We start from the raw sequence: 17,307 nt of genomic DNA on the forward strand, positions 1-17,307 counted from the left end.
AGGGTTCTGTCCGGTGCTCTTCAGCATCTTTACCAGTGATGTAGATAATGGAATCAAGAACACTCTTAGCAAGTTTGCATATGACACCAAGCTGAGTGATGCAGCTGACACAATAGAAGGAAGGGATGCCATCTCAAGAGACATGGACAGGCTTGAGAGGTAGCCCGTGAGTACTTACTGTCCTTCGTGGGGTAATCATTCTTACCCAGAGATATTCTGCACCTCAGAATCCTGCTGGGCAGAGAACAGACTTGTATTTACCAGTCTTCTGGATAAATTGTAGGAAATGTGAATACAATTCCATGGCCTCGGACCAATCCGGACTTTGGCAGCTGAAACTAGCACAGAAGCAAAGCAGAAGTACACTCCCACCTTTGTGTATTGTGCAGTTGCTAGCATCCAGATGAGGGAGAGATGACTGCTGCTGTTGTTAAAGAGTGTTTTGCCTGATGCAGAATGGGTTTGGCCTCATTTTGGTTAATTCTGGAGCCTGGGCTTAAAAAAAGTGCAGAAAATCAGCAGGGATTTGATCCTCCCAGCCTGGGAGTGGAAGACCATCTTAAACGTTTGCAACTTGATCCCATGAGATCAATTCAAACAAATCATGGCTTCAGTGGAGAATTAAAATATTTATTAAAAATTTCCTATTCTTTTAAGTTCGATGCCGGGGAACGTGGGTCATGCCGTAATGATAGCACTGCTGCCTTACAGTCCTCACACCAATGTGCTGCTCATCTACCTTGAGCAGAACAAGGTGAGACAAGTGCCTCTTGTCTGTTTTTGAACTTCAGCACACACAGAAATTTTCTTGGTGTAGGTTCTATCCATGCATTTGCAATTCCAAATCTCTCCTGCAAGTCACTTCTCCTTCAAGCTATCTCCAAGCCTCCTCATTCTATAAAGGACTTACTAGCACACAGTGCAGCAGGGATAGATCTTCTTCAGTGTGAGATAGATCTGTGTGCGTGTTAATAACGGATAAGCTCTGACAGAGATGTTCAGTGAAGTGATGGCATTTATTCAAATAACATTTGCAGAACTAGTTTGCTGAAAATTTGCAAAACCTGCAATGGAATCTCAAATGGCTTATATCTCTGTCCCCAGAATATGACTGGAAGTTCTGGTTGCTAGTATTCTACTGCTTTGGATATTGCCTAGTTAAACTAAGATGTTACTAAAGAAAATGGTGATGTTTGCATTAGGACAGTGTAATGTCTAGGACATTGATTAATTAAGATCAATACAGACTTTAAGCTGCTAGCATATCTGAAATCTAGTCTGGTAAAGTGTTTCTGTTCACACCATCCTGAACAGAGCATCCCATCTTTTAGAATTGTTTTCAGCAACTGAACTGTAGATTTAAGAATAAAATGTTGAATCATACTTTATGTTCAGGAAAGGCATTTGTTCAGACAGTTGCTAGATTTTTGGACCTATGTTCTCACTCCAATTTATAGGAGGGAGAGGAGGCTCTTTTAGTACATGTGTACCTGATGGTGAGATGAAGACACAATGGGTCAAATGTTAGCCAAACCAGTTGATTACAAATCCGAGTTGCTCAGGAGTATGGGGAAGACGGGTGATAGAAAACGTGTAGGAAATAAAAGCAAAGAGTCTCTGCAGAAAGAAGACAGGTGGTCACCACCGTGGGTGCAGTTGATCCCAGGAACTCGTTCAATCACTGCAGGGGATGGGAGAAAGCCAAGGAGCTTTGCAGCAGGCGGGCCACGGGGCAGGGAGGGGAGGGAGGGGTGCTTTTTCCCCTCAGGAAATTACTCCGTCCAAGGCTTTTTTTCTTTGGGAGTTCTTCTCCAAAGTACTTATTTTAGGGTGGGCCTTTTATTCTCCACTTTTCAGTTTCCCTTTTATTCATTCTTCTTTTCTCTCCATTGGTGTGACACCCGTGGCCCAACAGATCAGCCAGCAGGGAGTGGTGCCTTTCACACCTCCTGGGTGCTCAAAGGTTGCTTGAAATCCATGCTTAAATAACCGTCCACGGTGGTGACGAAGGAAAAAAAAAACACCAGTAAGCATAAGGAAAAGCAGGGTAGGGGTAAGGGAAAGGGAAAGGTTCCACAACTGCTACAAAATATTTCTTGGGCTTGGTTATACTCCATTTGGGCAGAGTAAAGGTATTACTTACACCACACCACATCACTGCATGTTGCTCCCAAATTACATATGAATAGAATTTTCCATCTGAGCATTTCCAAAGCAATTCAAATGCTGAGAGATATATGCACTAGTTTGGCGAGTTCAAGTACTGTTATAATCTATAGAAATTGCAAAGGATAGGATGCCCAACCATACAAACCATAAGAGGAGTACTACCACAGACACACACATCTCTTATCCAAAATCAAAAAGGCCTCACAAAGCTAGGTTTGAGCTAACCCTCTCCCCCCAAAAACAAACAAACAAACAAACAAACCATAACAAAACAAAATGAACCAGCTGTTTTCTTTCACAACACAAGCTGCACAGAGCCTGAAGGAAAAAAACACAGGAACGGGATACATGCACATGCACCTATTGGCTAATGTTAACCTCTGCTCCCAGGTGAAACCTGAAAATAGTGTTACATTTCTTTTCAGCCATGTTTGTCATTTCTCCAGTGTTCTCAACCATCTTTAATCTGCAGCGGAATGTCCCCAGTGACCAAGGCTGTCCTGAAGTATTTTTCTCCTTTCCATCACATTGCAGCTCTAGTTCTCCTGGGCTGCCATCAAGTTTGATAAATCTTAACTAGGAAAATGAGAAGAGATGAAGAACAGATATAACTTCGTTCCTTTCCCTCTACACAGCTGCCTTCATTAAAGATAATGTTGCACCGAACACTGTGCTGTTGGCTTACTCTGCCCATATTTCCTCTCAGGTTGTACTGTCAGTACTGCAGAAAGCTGGGCAACATTTTTGAAAAAGCGAGCAAGTTTAGTAACTGCTTTTGCTATCGAGTGGCTACTGCCTGCTGTGTAATGCTGAATGAGTTGGGTATAGTTTAACACGCTCGTAAACTGTAGTCATCTTTCTAGAGCAAATTGTGCCTTCATTACTTTAAAAAGCCTTAAAGAATACGTGGAGTCAGAAGAAGGGCTGTGTGGAGTCTTATTCAACATCTTTGTGCTGCCCAAGTGTAGGAATAGGACTATACATGATCAGACTGTTCTTGACAAACAAACGGACATTTCACGTTTATTTGTTTTGGTTCTGGGGATGATTGAGGCTGCTGTTATACTTTCTTTTTTTCTCTTTTCAATTAAACACTGGGTAGTTATCTGCTGTTGCTGTTTACCCAACTGCCTTCTGGTTCATGAGGGGCCAGCCTTGGTGAGGCAGCCATCTGCTCTTCTTAGCATTTAGGCTTTCTTGCTCTTTAAGTACTCCCTCCTCTGTGGGACGATGGAGGCAATCGACTGGCTGGTGTACCTCTTTGCCTCTTCCCACGTGTAGCGGGGCACGTAGCCAGAATCCCTTTGTGCCTTTCTGTAGGAGAAAGTGAAGGGGGTGTTCAGCAGAGTGACCAGGTGGCGGTTGGTTGAGCGGATGTATCTGACAAAGGGCCTGAGCATGAAGCTCACGATCTCCAGCAGCAGTGAGAAGTAATACAGCACTGTCAGAGGCATGGGGAGCCAGGGCTCAATTCCAAAGCCCAGCTCCTTGGTCAGCTCATAATTTAGGTCTGCGTAGCTCATGTGAGGAGTGTCATCTGAGATGTAGTAGAACTGCCCCCTGATGTGTCTGGCTTTCTGTGGGACCTGCAAAGCTTTGGCCACCTGCACGTGTGCCCAGGCAATGTTCCCCACATACACAGGGTTTACTAAAGCTTCCTTCCTGGAGAAACGCAGGTAGACGTTTTTATTCAGCAGACACTTATCCAAATGACCTTGAAGAAATGGACATCCTTCTCCAAAAATGTACATGGATCTCAGGGCACAGGTCACGAGCATGCCTCCATCCTTCAACATCTGGGCATCTGCCTTCAGCACAGATTCCTCTGCCAGCCTCTTGCTCTGAGCATAAGGAAATTTGGATGTACTCTCATAAGGTGTATCTTCATCACCGTTGAAAATTGGGTCACCCTTGCAGTTTGGGCCTGCTACCTCTATGGTGCTGGTATAGATGAAGTGCTGAACATTGCCACGAGCACATGCCTCCAGCAGCATCTGAGTACCTTCAAAAGAGAAATATGGAAGTTAGGAGGCATGTAGCTGAGTTAACTGAAATAGGCTCCAGCCTGAAGCTTCCCAGGTAGAGAAAGGTGGACCTATTAGGTCAAGGACAGCATCTCTGGCCCGAGCTCTGCCAGATCTCCTCTCTCTACAGCGGTAGGAATCCTGTCCTGAGCTGGACATGTTCATTGACAATAGGCCTCCCCTGAACCTTTTCTAAAGTGTTGTCAGTGTAGCTGCAGAAGTTTTACAGGAATGAACATTTCATTTTAATTCTGTGGGTTGCTTTTTTATGCTTGAGTAAAATGTTGCTCCATCAACACAATGTCACAAGCCTCCATCTCATCAGTTTTCTATGGCATATGCTGAATACTTTGCTTCCTAGGCTTAAGGATGCTCCTGGGTAGTTTCTAAGCAGGGGCAGAATTTATGTGGAACCTGATGGTCTGCTTCAAAACTTCACCCAGTGGGAGTTCATCCATCATTCAACGGGAATCAGAGGAGAGCTTGAAGAGAAAGACCTTATGTCAGAAAGACACATGATATAAGGTAATCAAAAACCTTATTAAATTAATGTGCATGCTTCCATTTATGGAATATCCTGGCTTTTGCTTTTAACTTCACTGCAGCTGCTCGTAATGTGACTTTTTGTATATATTATATTATTATATATAATCTTTTCAGAATGTGGGATTTCTTACTTTCAACATCCTATCATAATGCTTGTCTCAAGGGCAGGAGAGGTAAGAGATATTTTAGTATTTTGTTTAAATTACAAACTGACTCTTTTTCCTTCTGAGTTTTGAGGCAGAAGTCACCTTATATGTTGTGCATGGTATAATGAGAGACATTACAGATGAAAGAGACAGTGCCTTTGAAAAAGAAGATACAGCTCAGAGTTTTGAAAATCCATGGACATGAAACAGCAAAGCAAAATCAGAAAGATATTGCTAAAAACCCAGAGGATAAAATCCTGTGTTTGCAGTAAGGCACACAAGTATGTTAACAAGTCTTCTCAGTCTATTAGGACAACAACCAAAAGCAGCACAAAGCATTGCAAAGGAAAATATAGTGATAGAAGTGGTTCAAAGGAGTGAGAAATGTTGCCAGCAAAATATGGCTCCATTAATGAAGAAGGGATGAAAAGAATTTAAATTGTTAGGGCACAAAAATTCTGTTTTCCAACTTGAACAAGAAAATAAGAGATGTTGAAACAAATGCAGTGTGAATCTGGGTGAGGCTGTAGGAAAAACTAAAGCAGTACAAAGAATGAAAAGTTACACAGCTGGGAATAAAGTCACATGAAAAGTAAATCCAAGCAAATCAATGTGTTTAGGTAACACACAGGCCAGGATCTTCTCAAAAAGTAATGATTAAATTACATTAATCTAAAAATTAATAGTTTAATTAACTATTCCTGCTATCAGAGCTGTTTTAAAAATGTAGGAAAGTGGAAAGGTATGTAAGAACTGGGTAAAATCAAATGGAAAGCAAGTTTAAAATAACAAACACAGCATTATCATGGCAGTTGCTATCTTTTTGGGTTCAATTTCACCCAAATAAAAAGTGCTTTATTTGAAAATAAAGGTTGTGTGGTAAAACATGAAAAGCTTCTTATAGTAATGAGAATTTAAGCATCTTTCATATATCATGTCATAAGGTAAGCCTTCCATGGACCCGATCTGCAAATTGGAATTGAGCAAAGTCCGTCTTCCTTCCGAGTCAATATTGCAAGAACAAGGACTGAACATAGACCTGAGGATCTGATTCGCAGAGAGTACATTTCTGGATTACAATTACTTATTTTTTTCATTCCTTTTCTCCTAAAAATTAAATTTGTTTCCCTTCTCTTCCTAATTGGATACTCTATCCTTGAGGCTTCGTGTGAAATATGAGACAATCTCCACATCATGGCAAATTTAACTCAGAATTTATTATCTTCTCACACTTTGACATGAGGTTTGAATTTGGAGATACCACATGGGATTGCTTTGTTGCATTTCTTTCTAGAGACCCCATTCAAAAGGCTTGAAGTGGGGAGGTTCCCACTTGAGAATATGGTTGCCAAAAGAAGGCCGACCTCACAGGGACTGGACCCATCCCTTACACGTTCTCAGGCTTTGCCAGCTCCCTTGAGGGATCCACTCACATCCAGATTGCTACAGTTTGTGGAATATAAGATCTAGGAACTTTCCTCTGCTGAGTATCCTATGTTTGTATGTCCAAATTAGAAGCCAGGAAGATTTAAATCAAAAATTCATTGGGAATTGAATGGATTTTTTTGTTTGTTTCTGTTCTCGTTTGTGAACATGCACATCTGGTTCCTGGATACATTTTTGTTATAAATGTTATATTTCTGGGAGAAGGAAAACTTTAATCCTACATGCTTGTGAAGTATTTAGCAGTATCTCAGTTGGGCAGAAAGCCGAAAGAGCATCAGAGTGGATATGGAAGGGAAAAGGGAAGAGAACTTTGATATTTACTATCAGATCTTGTTGAAACAACAACAACAACAGATTGTAGTAGGACAAATTATCTCTCTGAACTACTCCTCCTGTATTTTTATTTTTTTCATACCACACAATGGACGGCTTTACAGGAACTTGCCTTTTTGACCTTCTCCAGCAGGGTCCTTAACAGCTACCTACTGGGCTCCAATCTGTGGTCCCTGCCAATCTGCAGCTCTGACAGACCAGAAATGAAAGGGTCTGGAAACTGAATATGCAGGTGATGGGCCAGGCTGAAACAACCAAAATGCCATCCCACTGTTTTAGAATGTGTGTAAGAGCGACAATACAACTGCAAAGACTACTCTCTTACTCTGGACATGGATATGCAGTCAATATAAAAGTGTAGTCTGTAGAAATGTGTTTTGCGTATTTCTACAGAGGAGGTCCTTCATTTGTGGTAGAGAAGAACAAAGAACCAAGAAAGTTCTTCATGTCAATAAGAACATCTTCCCCATATCCTCACCTAGGAGCTGAAGCATCAGTATGCACAGAAGGCAGGCAGTGCACATTCATAGCACAGAGGGTTTGTGGATCAGAGGGATGAGGATTAACTTTTTCTTTTAGGGAATATAGTGAAATTCTGTGACAGGCAGGGGCCTGAGAAAAGTGTTTTTCCCTCTCACCTGTCACGTTGACTTCCCAGAGCAGCTGCTTCTCCACGAGGCCCAGGGTATTGATGATGGATGCCATGTGGATGACGAGCGAGACCCCCTGACAGGCAAGGTGCAGGAACTCCACATGTCGCATGTCCCCTTCCAGGATTTTCACCTCAGTCTTGCCCTGGAACTCTGCAGAGGCAGCAGAAAACAAAGCAAAGTCCTTCCAGGGATCCTAATGTGAGTGCTGGCTGAAGTGATGGAGGGCTGTGTGCTTGCTGAAGCTGGTGAAACAGAAGGCATTTTCCAATGGCTGTAATGTCAGGGGCTAACTGCAGAGCTATAAGGCCTATCACTTGCATCACTTTCCATACTTTCAGAGCCATATTCAATGTAATTCCTTATATATATATTAAAAAAAAATAACAAGAAATCCTTTCCACTGCCAGCAGGGACCTTCAGGTATGAAACTGATCTATTTTAAATTTCACAAGGGGAGCAGCTCTAGCTATATATGTTCTAGAGGCTGGCTTCTTATTGAAGTATTAACCCAAGCACCAAACAGCCAGACACTGTGTGCTCCCGTCTTGAAGGTGAAGAATTATCCCTCTCCGCAGACTGAAGCCATGCTGCTCTGCTGGGAATCTGGTGACCTGCCTGCAGCTTTGTCAGGAGAGAGGTTTTCTCAGTGCAAACTGTGTCATCTAAGGACGTGGTGTCTTCTCAGCAAGTCCTCACCCAGATTTGCTATGCATACACTAGAGGGCTCCCCAGGCACAGACAGATGCTGTGTCTTCTTCCAGCGTCAGTGAATGTACATAAGGCAAGGACTTGATTAATTTACATAGCTTTTAACCTCAGCCATGGCTAAAATTGTGTGCATGCTACTGTTTTGTCACTGGTTCTGAAGCAGGCAGGATTTTACCCCATATCTTTAATGGAGAAACACTGACAGACACAGCTGCTGAGATGTGGAACTGAGTGTGAGATACCACTTACAGTGGTTTTCTCTCTTCATCTCATAACCTAACAGGATTTAATCCTGCCTTAGTTTAACAATTGCTCTGTCACAACAAGTCTGAGGGCCTTATTGTTTTACATCCTCTCGATCTGGAATATGGAACAAGAGCCTAATTGCTCAGTGTTTCCAAGAACTCTAAATTTAAAGCTGCTGCTCTCCCACCGCAATCACTCACATGCACCGTCCTGTGCTCTTTAATTTTACAGAGCACACTTATTTCTTAGGGCTCTGTTTTCAGGTGGTTTACACTGATCTCTACCCGTATGGATGGAGATAGGCTTTTTGTGAAGCATCTGGTAGATTTGCTCGAACAAATATTAGTCTTTGCATAGTCCATAGAGGGATGCTCTCCACGAGTAATACTTTGTGGGGATGCACTAATCCAAAGGACTGAACTGTGTGATTTTCACGATGTAAATTCGTCAGAATACATGTACATACATGTACTTTAGAGTGGTTACTGTGGCTGGGCACGAGCTAGGCAAATTGAGGGTTTTACACATGAAAATCAAAGCTCTCAGGAAAAATATAAAAGGAACTGCCTTTTATAAATCTAATCACAGAGATGATGGGTATCAGTCGTTGGAAAGCTGCGGTCCAGCTGCTTTGTGCTTTGCTTGGGCTTGCAATTGAAGTTGTGGTTATAAGAAGCTGAGTTGTACAATTGCTACATGGTAGTTTCTGTTTGGAAATGCAATGTTCACTTAGTAAAATACAGTGTCCCGTCGTGAGCAGTGTCTGACTCAAAAATCCAATCAGATTATTACAAACTCTCTTTCTTTTTTCCTATGATGTCCTGTACATGAGAGCTTTCTACTTTCCTGGGTAAATTGATGGTTCATTAAAGTTCATTAAATGGTTCATTAAAGATCTAAATTCACTCATTCACAGGACAAAATTGAAAACTGCATCATACTTTCATATGTAAAGGGCAATGCAGGCTATTAGTTTCTTTAGCCCAGGGAGGCTGAGATGTTTATTCTGTTCCCATTTCAGCTGCTGAGTTTTTCCACAACTACTTTACATTTCTTTTTGAATACGGTGAAAAAGGCAAATCTACCACATTGAACTAAAAGCCTTCCCAACTTTCTCCCAACAAAAGTACAGGGGGAAGAAGAAAAAAAAACACCAAACCAAGCCCAAAACAACAAGAAAACTAAAAACAACAAAGCGCCATTCCTTCCTTCCCCCTCTACTTTTCCTCTACTTTGGAGCATCTGTGGATTAGTAGTGCAAAAATCTGAGCTGCACGCATACTTGTAAACAAAAAGAACTTCATAACTGAAACCAGAGAAATGATGTAATGGAAAAGAGAGGTAGAAAACCTGTGGCACCAACTACCTTGTTCCATAGCACATTAATTCTCAACCACGCAGTACAACTGGGCAGGCCCCAGCTTGCAGCACATTACATTGAGGGGACTCTGCCAGACTCCCTCTGGGTGTGGAAGACAGCAAATGCCACTGTTCTATATGGACTGGGTGTAATTGTAAAAGTCTCAGCAGGAAACTTGCTTCAGTAAAAGACAAGCGTCCTTGAGTGCCCTCAGCAGAAACTGGCACAAAGAGCTGCAACTTGCACATGCTCCTGTGTCTTATCAACCATGAACCTGACTCTGCACAATGTTCCAAACATAAGGTACTTGGAGACAGAAAGTGACTCGGTCAGACAGTCAGACAGAAAGTGACTCGGTTCTGCTCCTGGGTGTTCAATAAATCCAAATGTGTGCCAGTAAGCCAAAGTCACTGCAGTGAAAATATTGGAGGTGAGAAGACTTCAGCCCCACGTCTGCTGTAGCCTTGCGTTTGGAGGAGGGATTGCTGTTCTAGGGAAGGGCTTGAAGGGGAATAGTGGGAAGCTACATCAGATGTCCTGAGCACAGGCACTTGAAGACATTTAGCTACAGAAGCTCATAGAAACAGAAGGACCAATAGTCAAAGTGCAGCAGCGTACGGCAGTTAAAACACAGCTGAACTGCATGCCAGCTGTACTTAGTGCCTGTTTGTGGGAGGAAAAGAAGGGGGAAAGAAAGCTCTGATTTTTCCTGAGCTGGTTCTGAACAGCTCAGGTTCAGATAGGCATCAGGAATGTAACAAGACCGGGAGAAGGTGGTGACTGGGCAATATTCTGGGAAGGGAAGGGGGAGGAGGGAGAAAGAGGGCACAGCTCTTTTCTGTGAACACAAAAGAACGGCGAAACTTCTGCTGCAGCCCAGCTGAAATGTGTTCACACACGCTACTGGTGCTGCCAGAGCCCGTGCAGCTGCAGGCTTTGACACTGTGGGACCTGCCTGGAAATCAGAGCAGAAAGGGCTGCTGCAAAGCTCAAGGGCATCTAGCAAATCCACAGAGGAATGGTGAATGAGATTTAATGAGAAGGAAGCTTCATAAAGGTCATATAAAGCCATTCTGAATGCTTGCACAATTTGCACCAGGTTTGTGGTGTACTGCTACTACTTTTCAATGGCACTTAAGCACTTTGTAGAGAGATTGTGGCTCTTAAGCGAATTATTTTGGGGTATTCCATAAAGGTTCCCACAAAGGTAATGTCAGCATGAGGGAAGAATAGCTTTGAGGGTATGATGTGATGAAAGAATGCATGTCAGTTAAATGTCCAGTCAGATAGGCACTAAAGAATATGATTAGGTACCCGTGTGGCTTGTTATAGAGGTGCTCAAGATCCCAGGAAATGGGGTACAGTGAAGTACAAAATAGTTTTCTGAGCTGCTTTCTCTACCACAGACTTCTGCTGACAGTGAATGTACTTCTCTTTTATGCTGTTTCCAGCCCATTCAAAGAAACAAATTTCTGGCTTGCCCTTTGAAATGGGTCCTGTCTCTTCTGTGCATATCACAAATTTTCTGCCCTCCAAGCAACTGCAATAATAATAATCAAATTTTAAGCTATGTTCACAGAAACCTCAGCCAGTGCTGAGAGTGCAAAGGGAAAGCCAGGCTGAAGGCAGTTTGTTTGCTGCACTATCAGTACATTGGTCTTAGTGAATCCTCAGGGCCTGGTGAAGAAAACTCTTGCTATCAAGTCTTATGACTGATTTCTGTGCTGGAGAGAGAGAGATAGGAATAAAGCAAAACTTCCTTGAAAGAAAATCTTTGCCAACAAAGCTAGGTTTGAGTGAGAGGTAAGGACTTCCAACCATCCACCTGAGCCAGAACCATGCATACTCATAGCTCACCATGCTCACAAGATGGTACTCACTTCCAAAACTCCAGAGTGCCTCCCTGTTGAAGGCTTTGTCCAGCAGCCGGATCTCAGCCAGCGCCTCATCTTCTTCTAGCAGTAAGCAAAAAATCCTGCTGCCAAAGAACCCTCCCTCACCAGGCAGCTTACCCCTGCCAGCGACATTGCTTTGGTTGCTCCTCTTTGTCTCTGCAGAGCTTTGAGTGCTCCAGTCACCTCCTGCCTGAGAAAACAAACATGGGGTATCAATCTCCAGAGACAGATCAAAAAACAGAAAGAGAGATTATTGGACAGCAAACTGACCCTCATGTTAAACAACAATTTCTAAAGCATTTCTTCCTTTTGCTAGCTACTGCTACCCAGTAGTAGCCTATGCTACTTTCCCATGCAAAGTAAAATCTATTTATGAACTATTACAAACCGAGGACGTTAACTTATCTGAAAGTGCTCGACCTCAGTGCTAAATAAACCCCACCAACGTCCGCTTTGGTTCCTCCTCTCTAGCATTCAGAAGGCTGTGGAGGAGATTTGCCTGTATTTATGCACCACACCACTTTGATTCCCCTCCCTCTCACATGTCTCCTTTGCTACAAATACGGTACTTCCACCCCTCCTATTTCAGAGTGGAATGTCCTTGGTGCAATTGGGTCTGAATACCCAATTAGACTTGGTCCTATATCCTAGGAGCAAAAATCCTTGTTTTAATCATTCCCTTGCTGTGCTTGCTTCTATAATAGTAATAAGGGAGAGAACATTAAATGTAAATAGAAGGAGTAGCTGTTTATACTATTTGCAGAGTCTTACTAGATGCTGAGCTCCCCCATTACATTAAGGGTTTCTCACTCTGTGCAAAACAGAAGATTTTTTTATTTGTCTGGAATATGTGAGGCTTTTAGATTGATGAAATGGTCTAAAGTATAGAGTGGTTAAATTTTAGCTGCTGGAAAATATTCACCTCTGAAATGTCTGATGTGGAATGTCTATTAAAGTAAGGGTGTGGCTGGCTACACAGTGAATGGTGTCGTTGTTTTCTATGCCACCAGAAAAAGGGGAAAACACTCAGTTACTTCTCACTAGGGTTTCATCTCAGTTTTAGCAAAATTCTTTCCAGGGATGGGACCAGGTTAGGGCTTAGGTGCCAGCTTGAAGTGCATAATGTCCTCATTGCCTTCTCAGGTTACTGTGTCCTAGCAGGATGCCCTGACTTCTCCTCTTTCTCAAACACGGACAGTAAGACTGAAGCAAAATGTTGAACAGGTAGCCATTTAAAATCTGCCAAGAGATATTACAAAGAAGCCCAGCAACATACCTGACTATGCTGAAATTGCTGAAAAACTGGAGTGGATCTAAAAAATGCTTAATTGTGCTTAAGCAACTAAACACTCCTAAACTCCCTGTTTTATTCTGTGATTGATTTTTGTTCACTCACAAAAGAGATGCTTGAAGAACAGCTATAGAAACTGTGCCTCCAGATAACAACAGGAGAACAAAACCGTCTTTGTTCCAGGAGAATAGAGTTTCTAGCTGACATGTGGTAAAATTTTGGCAACTGTTTCAATGACATTGTCCTTGAAATCCCTTCCTGACCCCAAAAAAGCTTATAAAATAAAATAAAAAATGTTATCTGTGCTTCTTTCCTTGGCTCCTCTCAGATAGGACCTTGATTTTGTGTCTTCTTATCAGAATCTGGTGCAAATTAGTTTTGTGCAGCAAAGTTTGCACGATTTGCAAGGAAAAATGTACTGTATAAAGACTTGGAAGTGGTGCTTCATAAGTTAACTTTAGAAAGCAAATAAAATGCCCTAAAGGTGTATTATAAAAAGAGTCAACACAATGGAGCCTCTTAGGATATGAGACATTTTCCTACACCGTGCTTACCTACCAGTATGCCCAAACTTAGATGGAACTTATGGAACAGCTTCCCTGATCAGTGAGTTCAGAGCACACCAGACTCCTGACCATCAGAAACAACTTGAAAGAATTCAAGGCTATATTGTGGGTTTGGGATTTGTAAACCAAACCATAATTTAACAGTGTGTACCAAGTTAGTCATTTTTTAACTATGTTGTCTTCCTCCTCCTTGGCATTATCACAAAACAAGGCCTTCACAATCTGACATTTTCCTGCTCTAAACAGTCTAAGAGTGGATGTCCAAAAGTCATGTTTCAGAAAATTAGAGCTTGTGGATATTTTGGCTTCTCTGGGAGAATTGCTGAACGTATAGACCAAGCAGGTCATCTGGTATAAATGCAACCTATTGTGTCCCATTGCACCAATGTTCCCCAGTATACTGGCCCAGGAACTGTGTTGGTGCTCCAGGTTTTTGGCTGCTTACCATGACAAAAATACTTTGGGGTAACAGTTGGCTGATGGAGAAATGAAGAAAAAAAATCACATCAGCAATGAGAACAAACTGAATCATGATACCAGAAGGAATAAACACAATAACCTTTGCAACGCACAGAAGTTTTAGGTGGCATAAAATAATTACACTTTTACAGGAGGTTAATTTTTTATTGTGCAATCAGGCAAACGGAGCTATCAAGGAGCAAGAAAAGAAGGAGAGATCCCATCCCTTTGGGCAGAAATAAAACCTTAAGGGTTGAGGATGGAGGTCACTACATTGTGCCTGGGTGTCCAGAGTGATGACAGCTGAAGCAGAGAAAATCAAAGACACTTGTATTATTTTAACTGGACCTTTTACTGTCTAAACATAGAGTAATTGTGACCAAGAAAAAAAGCCATGAAAAATCCACATGTTTTTCATATCGAGTGAACAGGCTTCTTAACATGATATGCCTGTACGCTCAAAATGCCTACAACTCTGGGAAGGAGGGTATGCTTTGAGATGTAGATTTACTTAAGGAAAGCTTCTTCCCTTCCAGACAGAGGGCTCTGTTACCTGGAAACATTTTTCATTCTCTCTGATTACAAATTGACAAGAAGAAACAATACTTAAATAATTAACTTTTGGACAACTATGCTTAATGAAATTCTGAGTTATCACAACTTCACAAACTGGAGAACAGTTTTAAGGCACATCAACCAAAGTCTAATGATGACCACCTTAAGAGGACTCAATGCTTCTGTGCATTCAGGCCTGACCAAAAAGCAAAACCAAACCCTTGTATCTCAGTAGTATCAGTTTCTTTTGGCAGAAGGGAGAAAGTGAATGTAAGCTTTTGTTACTTAATCTTCAGGATCAGAACTTTAGTATTCTTTTTTCATATGTGTTGCAGCAAATGTGTTGAGCAATTAACTAGAAGTTAACATTTAGTCTCATTTTCCGTTTAATTTTAGGTAGAAGTGTATTTTCTCAAGTGTAATTGATGGGTAAATTACATGTTTAAAGGTCATAGAAATTTGCAACATATGCCAAAGAAAAATGTTTAATTTGGATCCATTTTGCAGATAAACATTCTTGTAAATTGTCTGACTGCCTGTTTCTGCCACATCCTTCAGGGATGTTGAGAAGCAGCAGGGTTTGAGTACATACATACATGTTTACAGTCTTTCTGGATACAGCTTTTTTGGAATATTTGATCTTGCTTGAATTTTTAGGAGAGATACAACAGTCACACACAGAAAGCAACAGTGTCTTTGGTATGCATTGGCAAAGATTTATTCCAAAATCTTGGAAAACTTGAAGAATAGGATTGTACAACAGCATCTCAGCTTGATAGAATCCCATGAGCTCTTCTTTTAAGTTCATTCACCAAATATTTTTCTTTTTTTCCTGAGAAAATGCATTCTGACACCTCTTCAGCAGAGATTTATGTGCTGCCTCAGAATCCCCATGATAGTAAGGCAGGGTACAGATTTGATGTATTGCTCTTATTTTGTGATTAAATTTATGTTCCCTTACAATTTAGATTGGAAGAAGTCTCTGGAGTACTCAAAGCAGCTGCAGGTTAAATGAAGTTGCTCAGGGCCTTGGGCAGTTAGGCTCTGAATACCTCTATGGATGTAGATATCTTGAAGCCTCTGGGTTCCTATTGCAGAATGTGACCACTCTCATAACAAATTTTCTGCACTAATTTCAAATTGGAACTCCTCTCATTGCAACTTGCACCCACTGCCTTTCATCCTTTTCCTGTGCACAAGCAAGAAATTGGGCTGCAGATTCTGTGTCCCCACACTTGTGTAGTAGAAGGCAATGGTAAGATCCCCTCCATCAGCTTTAACCTTCCAAAGCTAAGATTAACAAACTCAGCCCATGTGGTCTCTTCTTGTACAGCCTTGAAGTCCATCAAAGGGTGTGATGTGTTATTATTCATGAGTCTTATCTGCCTGGCTGTGAGTCTGCCCACAAGCTTTGTTTTTACTGGAACAATGAGAAAGGCCTCCATGTGAAGGCCTCTGCAGGATTACTTCAGCCACTTTTATCTCTGTGAGAAATTCAAGTCTAAACAGCATGAACTATCATCTCTTTTCTGTCTGCCTAAGGACACTTTTAAGTAGGGCATACGCAGAAGGTCTGTTCTAGGTAGCTTGGCTCCAAGGGAAGTGGGCAGTGTGACTGCTACCAGCTGCACAGCTCACTGCTGTGAACTGGATGTATGTGACCAAATGTGCAATGGTGCAAACTTTTTCCATTTCTTCTTGGCAACTGATCTGCATCCCGATGGAATAAACTAATGCCCACGGCACTATGAGAGAGAACAGCTAGGGCATTCAGATCCCTTTTCTTCACTACTAGTCACTGTTGTGTGACACTAGCCCAAGCTTGACAAGGAAAATCTTACCTTCTCCTTAGACCCTCATTCCTACATTAAAGAATTAACAGTGGAATTATAGTCTTGGTTGATGATACTGCTCAGTTCTTAAAATCCTCTTGGCTGTGGAAGGGAAGGGATGGCAAGGGACAACATACATAACAGCTCTGAAGTCTGTTGTCTTAAAAAAGAGAGCTGCACAAAAATGGTGTGGCAGGATGTTGGAAGGTCCAGCAGGTTTCATCATTACTCTGTGTTTTTGTTCCCTGGATGTACAACTCAGAAAAATCTGGAGAACATCCAGCAGAGAAAAAGTAGAAATGTTGGTCCTCCTGAGTCCCACACCAACACCCTAGGCAGAACTCTACTCACTCTTCCAGAATTGCCTTTGCACTACAACTATATTCATATTAAAATGTATGGCTTTTCTGCAATAACAAGCAAAATAATTACAGAATCTGGTGATTGTGTTGGCTTAAAATCTTACAGACTACAGACAATCTTACTTTTACCTCTTATGTATCATGTGAGTCCTTAAATCTCCTTTTATTTCACCATCAGTTCCTAATCCCTGCTCAGCGGGTAGAGTGCCTTGGAGCAGGCAGATAGCAGACATTACCTGCAGCACTTTTATATACACCAAAAAGGCAGCAGCAGGGCCTGGTGGGATATTTTTGAGTCCTGCAGGTTGAGGCACCAGCTGGGTGGGGGAGACTTGGGCAGCAGTTCTGGATTCATGTATCTTCACATCAGCTGAGTCCTGTTTGGCATGACTCAGTCTCTCCTATTCTTGCAAAACCAGGTGATTAGCAGAGAGGAGAAAGAAGAAAATAGCTGCAGGTGTACAAGAAATGGATTCTTGTGTGCATGGGTAAAATGGGATGTGCATGAAACAGAGGATGTACCCAAAATCTTGGCACCCCTCTGGCACTAAATGACATTTGGTGTTCTCAGCATACTTCAGCCAAAAAAAAAACCCAAAAACCAACAGTGGCTGTCTGGCCTTAAAATTTCCTTTAGAGAAAGATAAGGAGTCAGGTGTCTTAGCAGATATTTTTATTGCATTTTTAAAGATGAAACACATTAACAGTTTTCATAT

The 17,307-nt window shown here is 41.8% G+C and overlaps 1 protein-coding gene across 1 annotated transcript; it reads right to left on the reverse strand.

Moving 5' to 3' along the window:
• Positions 1 to 3,156: 3,156 nt before the first annotated feature.
• Positions 3,157 to 11,984, reverse strand: LOC122191523 (3 beta-hydroxysteroid dehydrogenase/Delta 5-->4-isomerase-like). The gene is given in 4 exon segments (XM_042891803.1): positions 3,157 to 4,171; positions 7,303 to 7,467; positions 11,512 to 11,628; positions 11,631 to 11,984. Coding segments are annotated over 4 exon segments (1,269 nt in total). The 5' UTR covers positions 11,803 to 11,984; the 3' UTR covers positions 3,157 to 3,356.
• Between the last annotated feature and the right edge of the window lie 5,323 nt (positions 11,985 to 17,307).

The sequence above is a fragment of the Lagopus leucura genome, unplaced genomic scaffold, assembly GCF_019238085.1.
Source record: "Lagopus leucura isolate 7727_CA_CO unplaced genomic scaffold, USGS_WTPT01 211-0_obj-0_obj, whole genome shotgun sequence".
Taxonomy (NCBI): domain Eukaryota; kingdom Metazoa; phylum Chordata; class Aves; order Galliformes; family Phasianidae; genus Lagopus; species Lagopus leucura.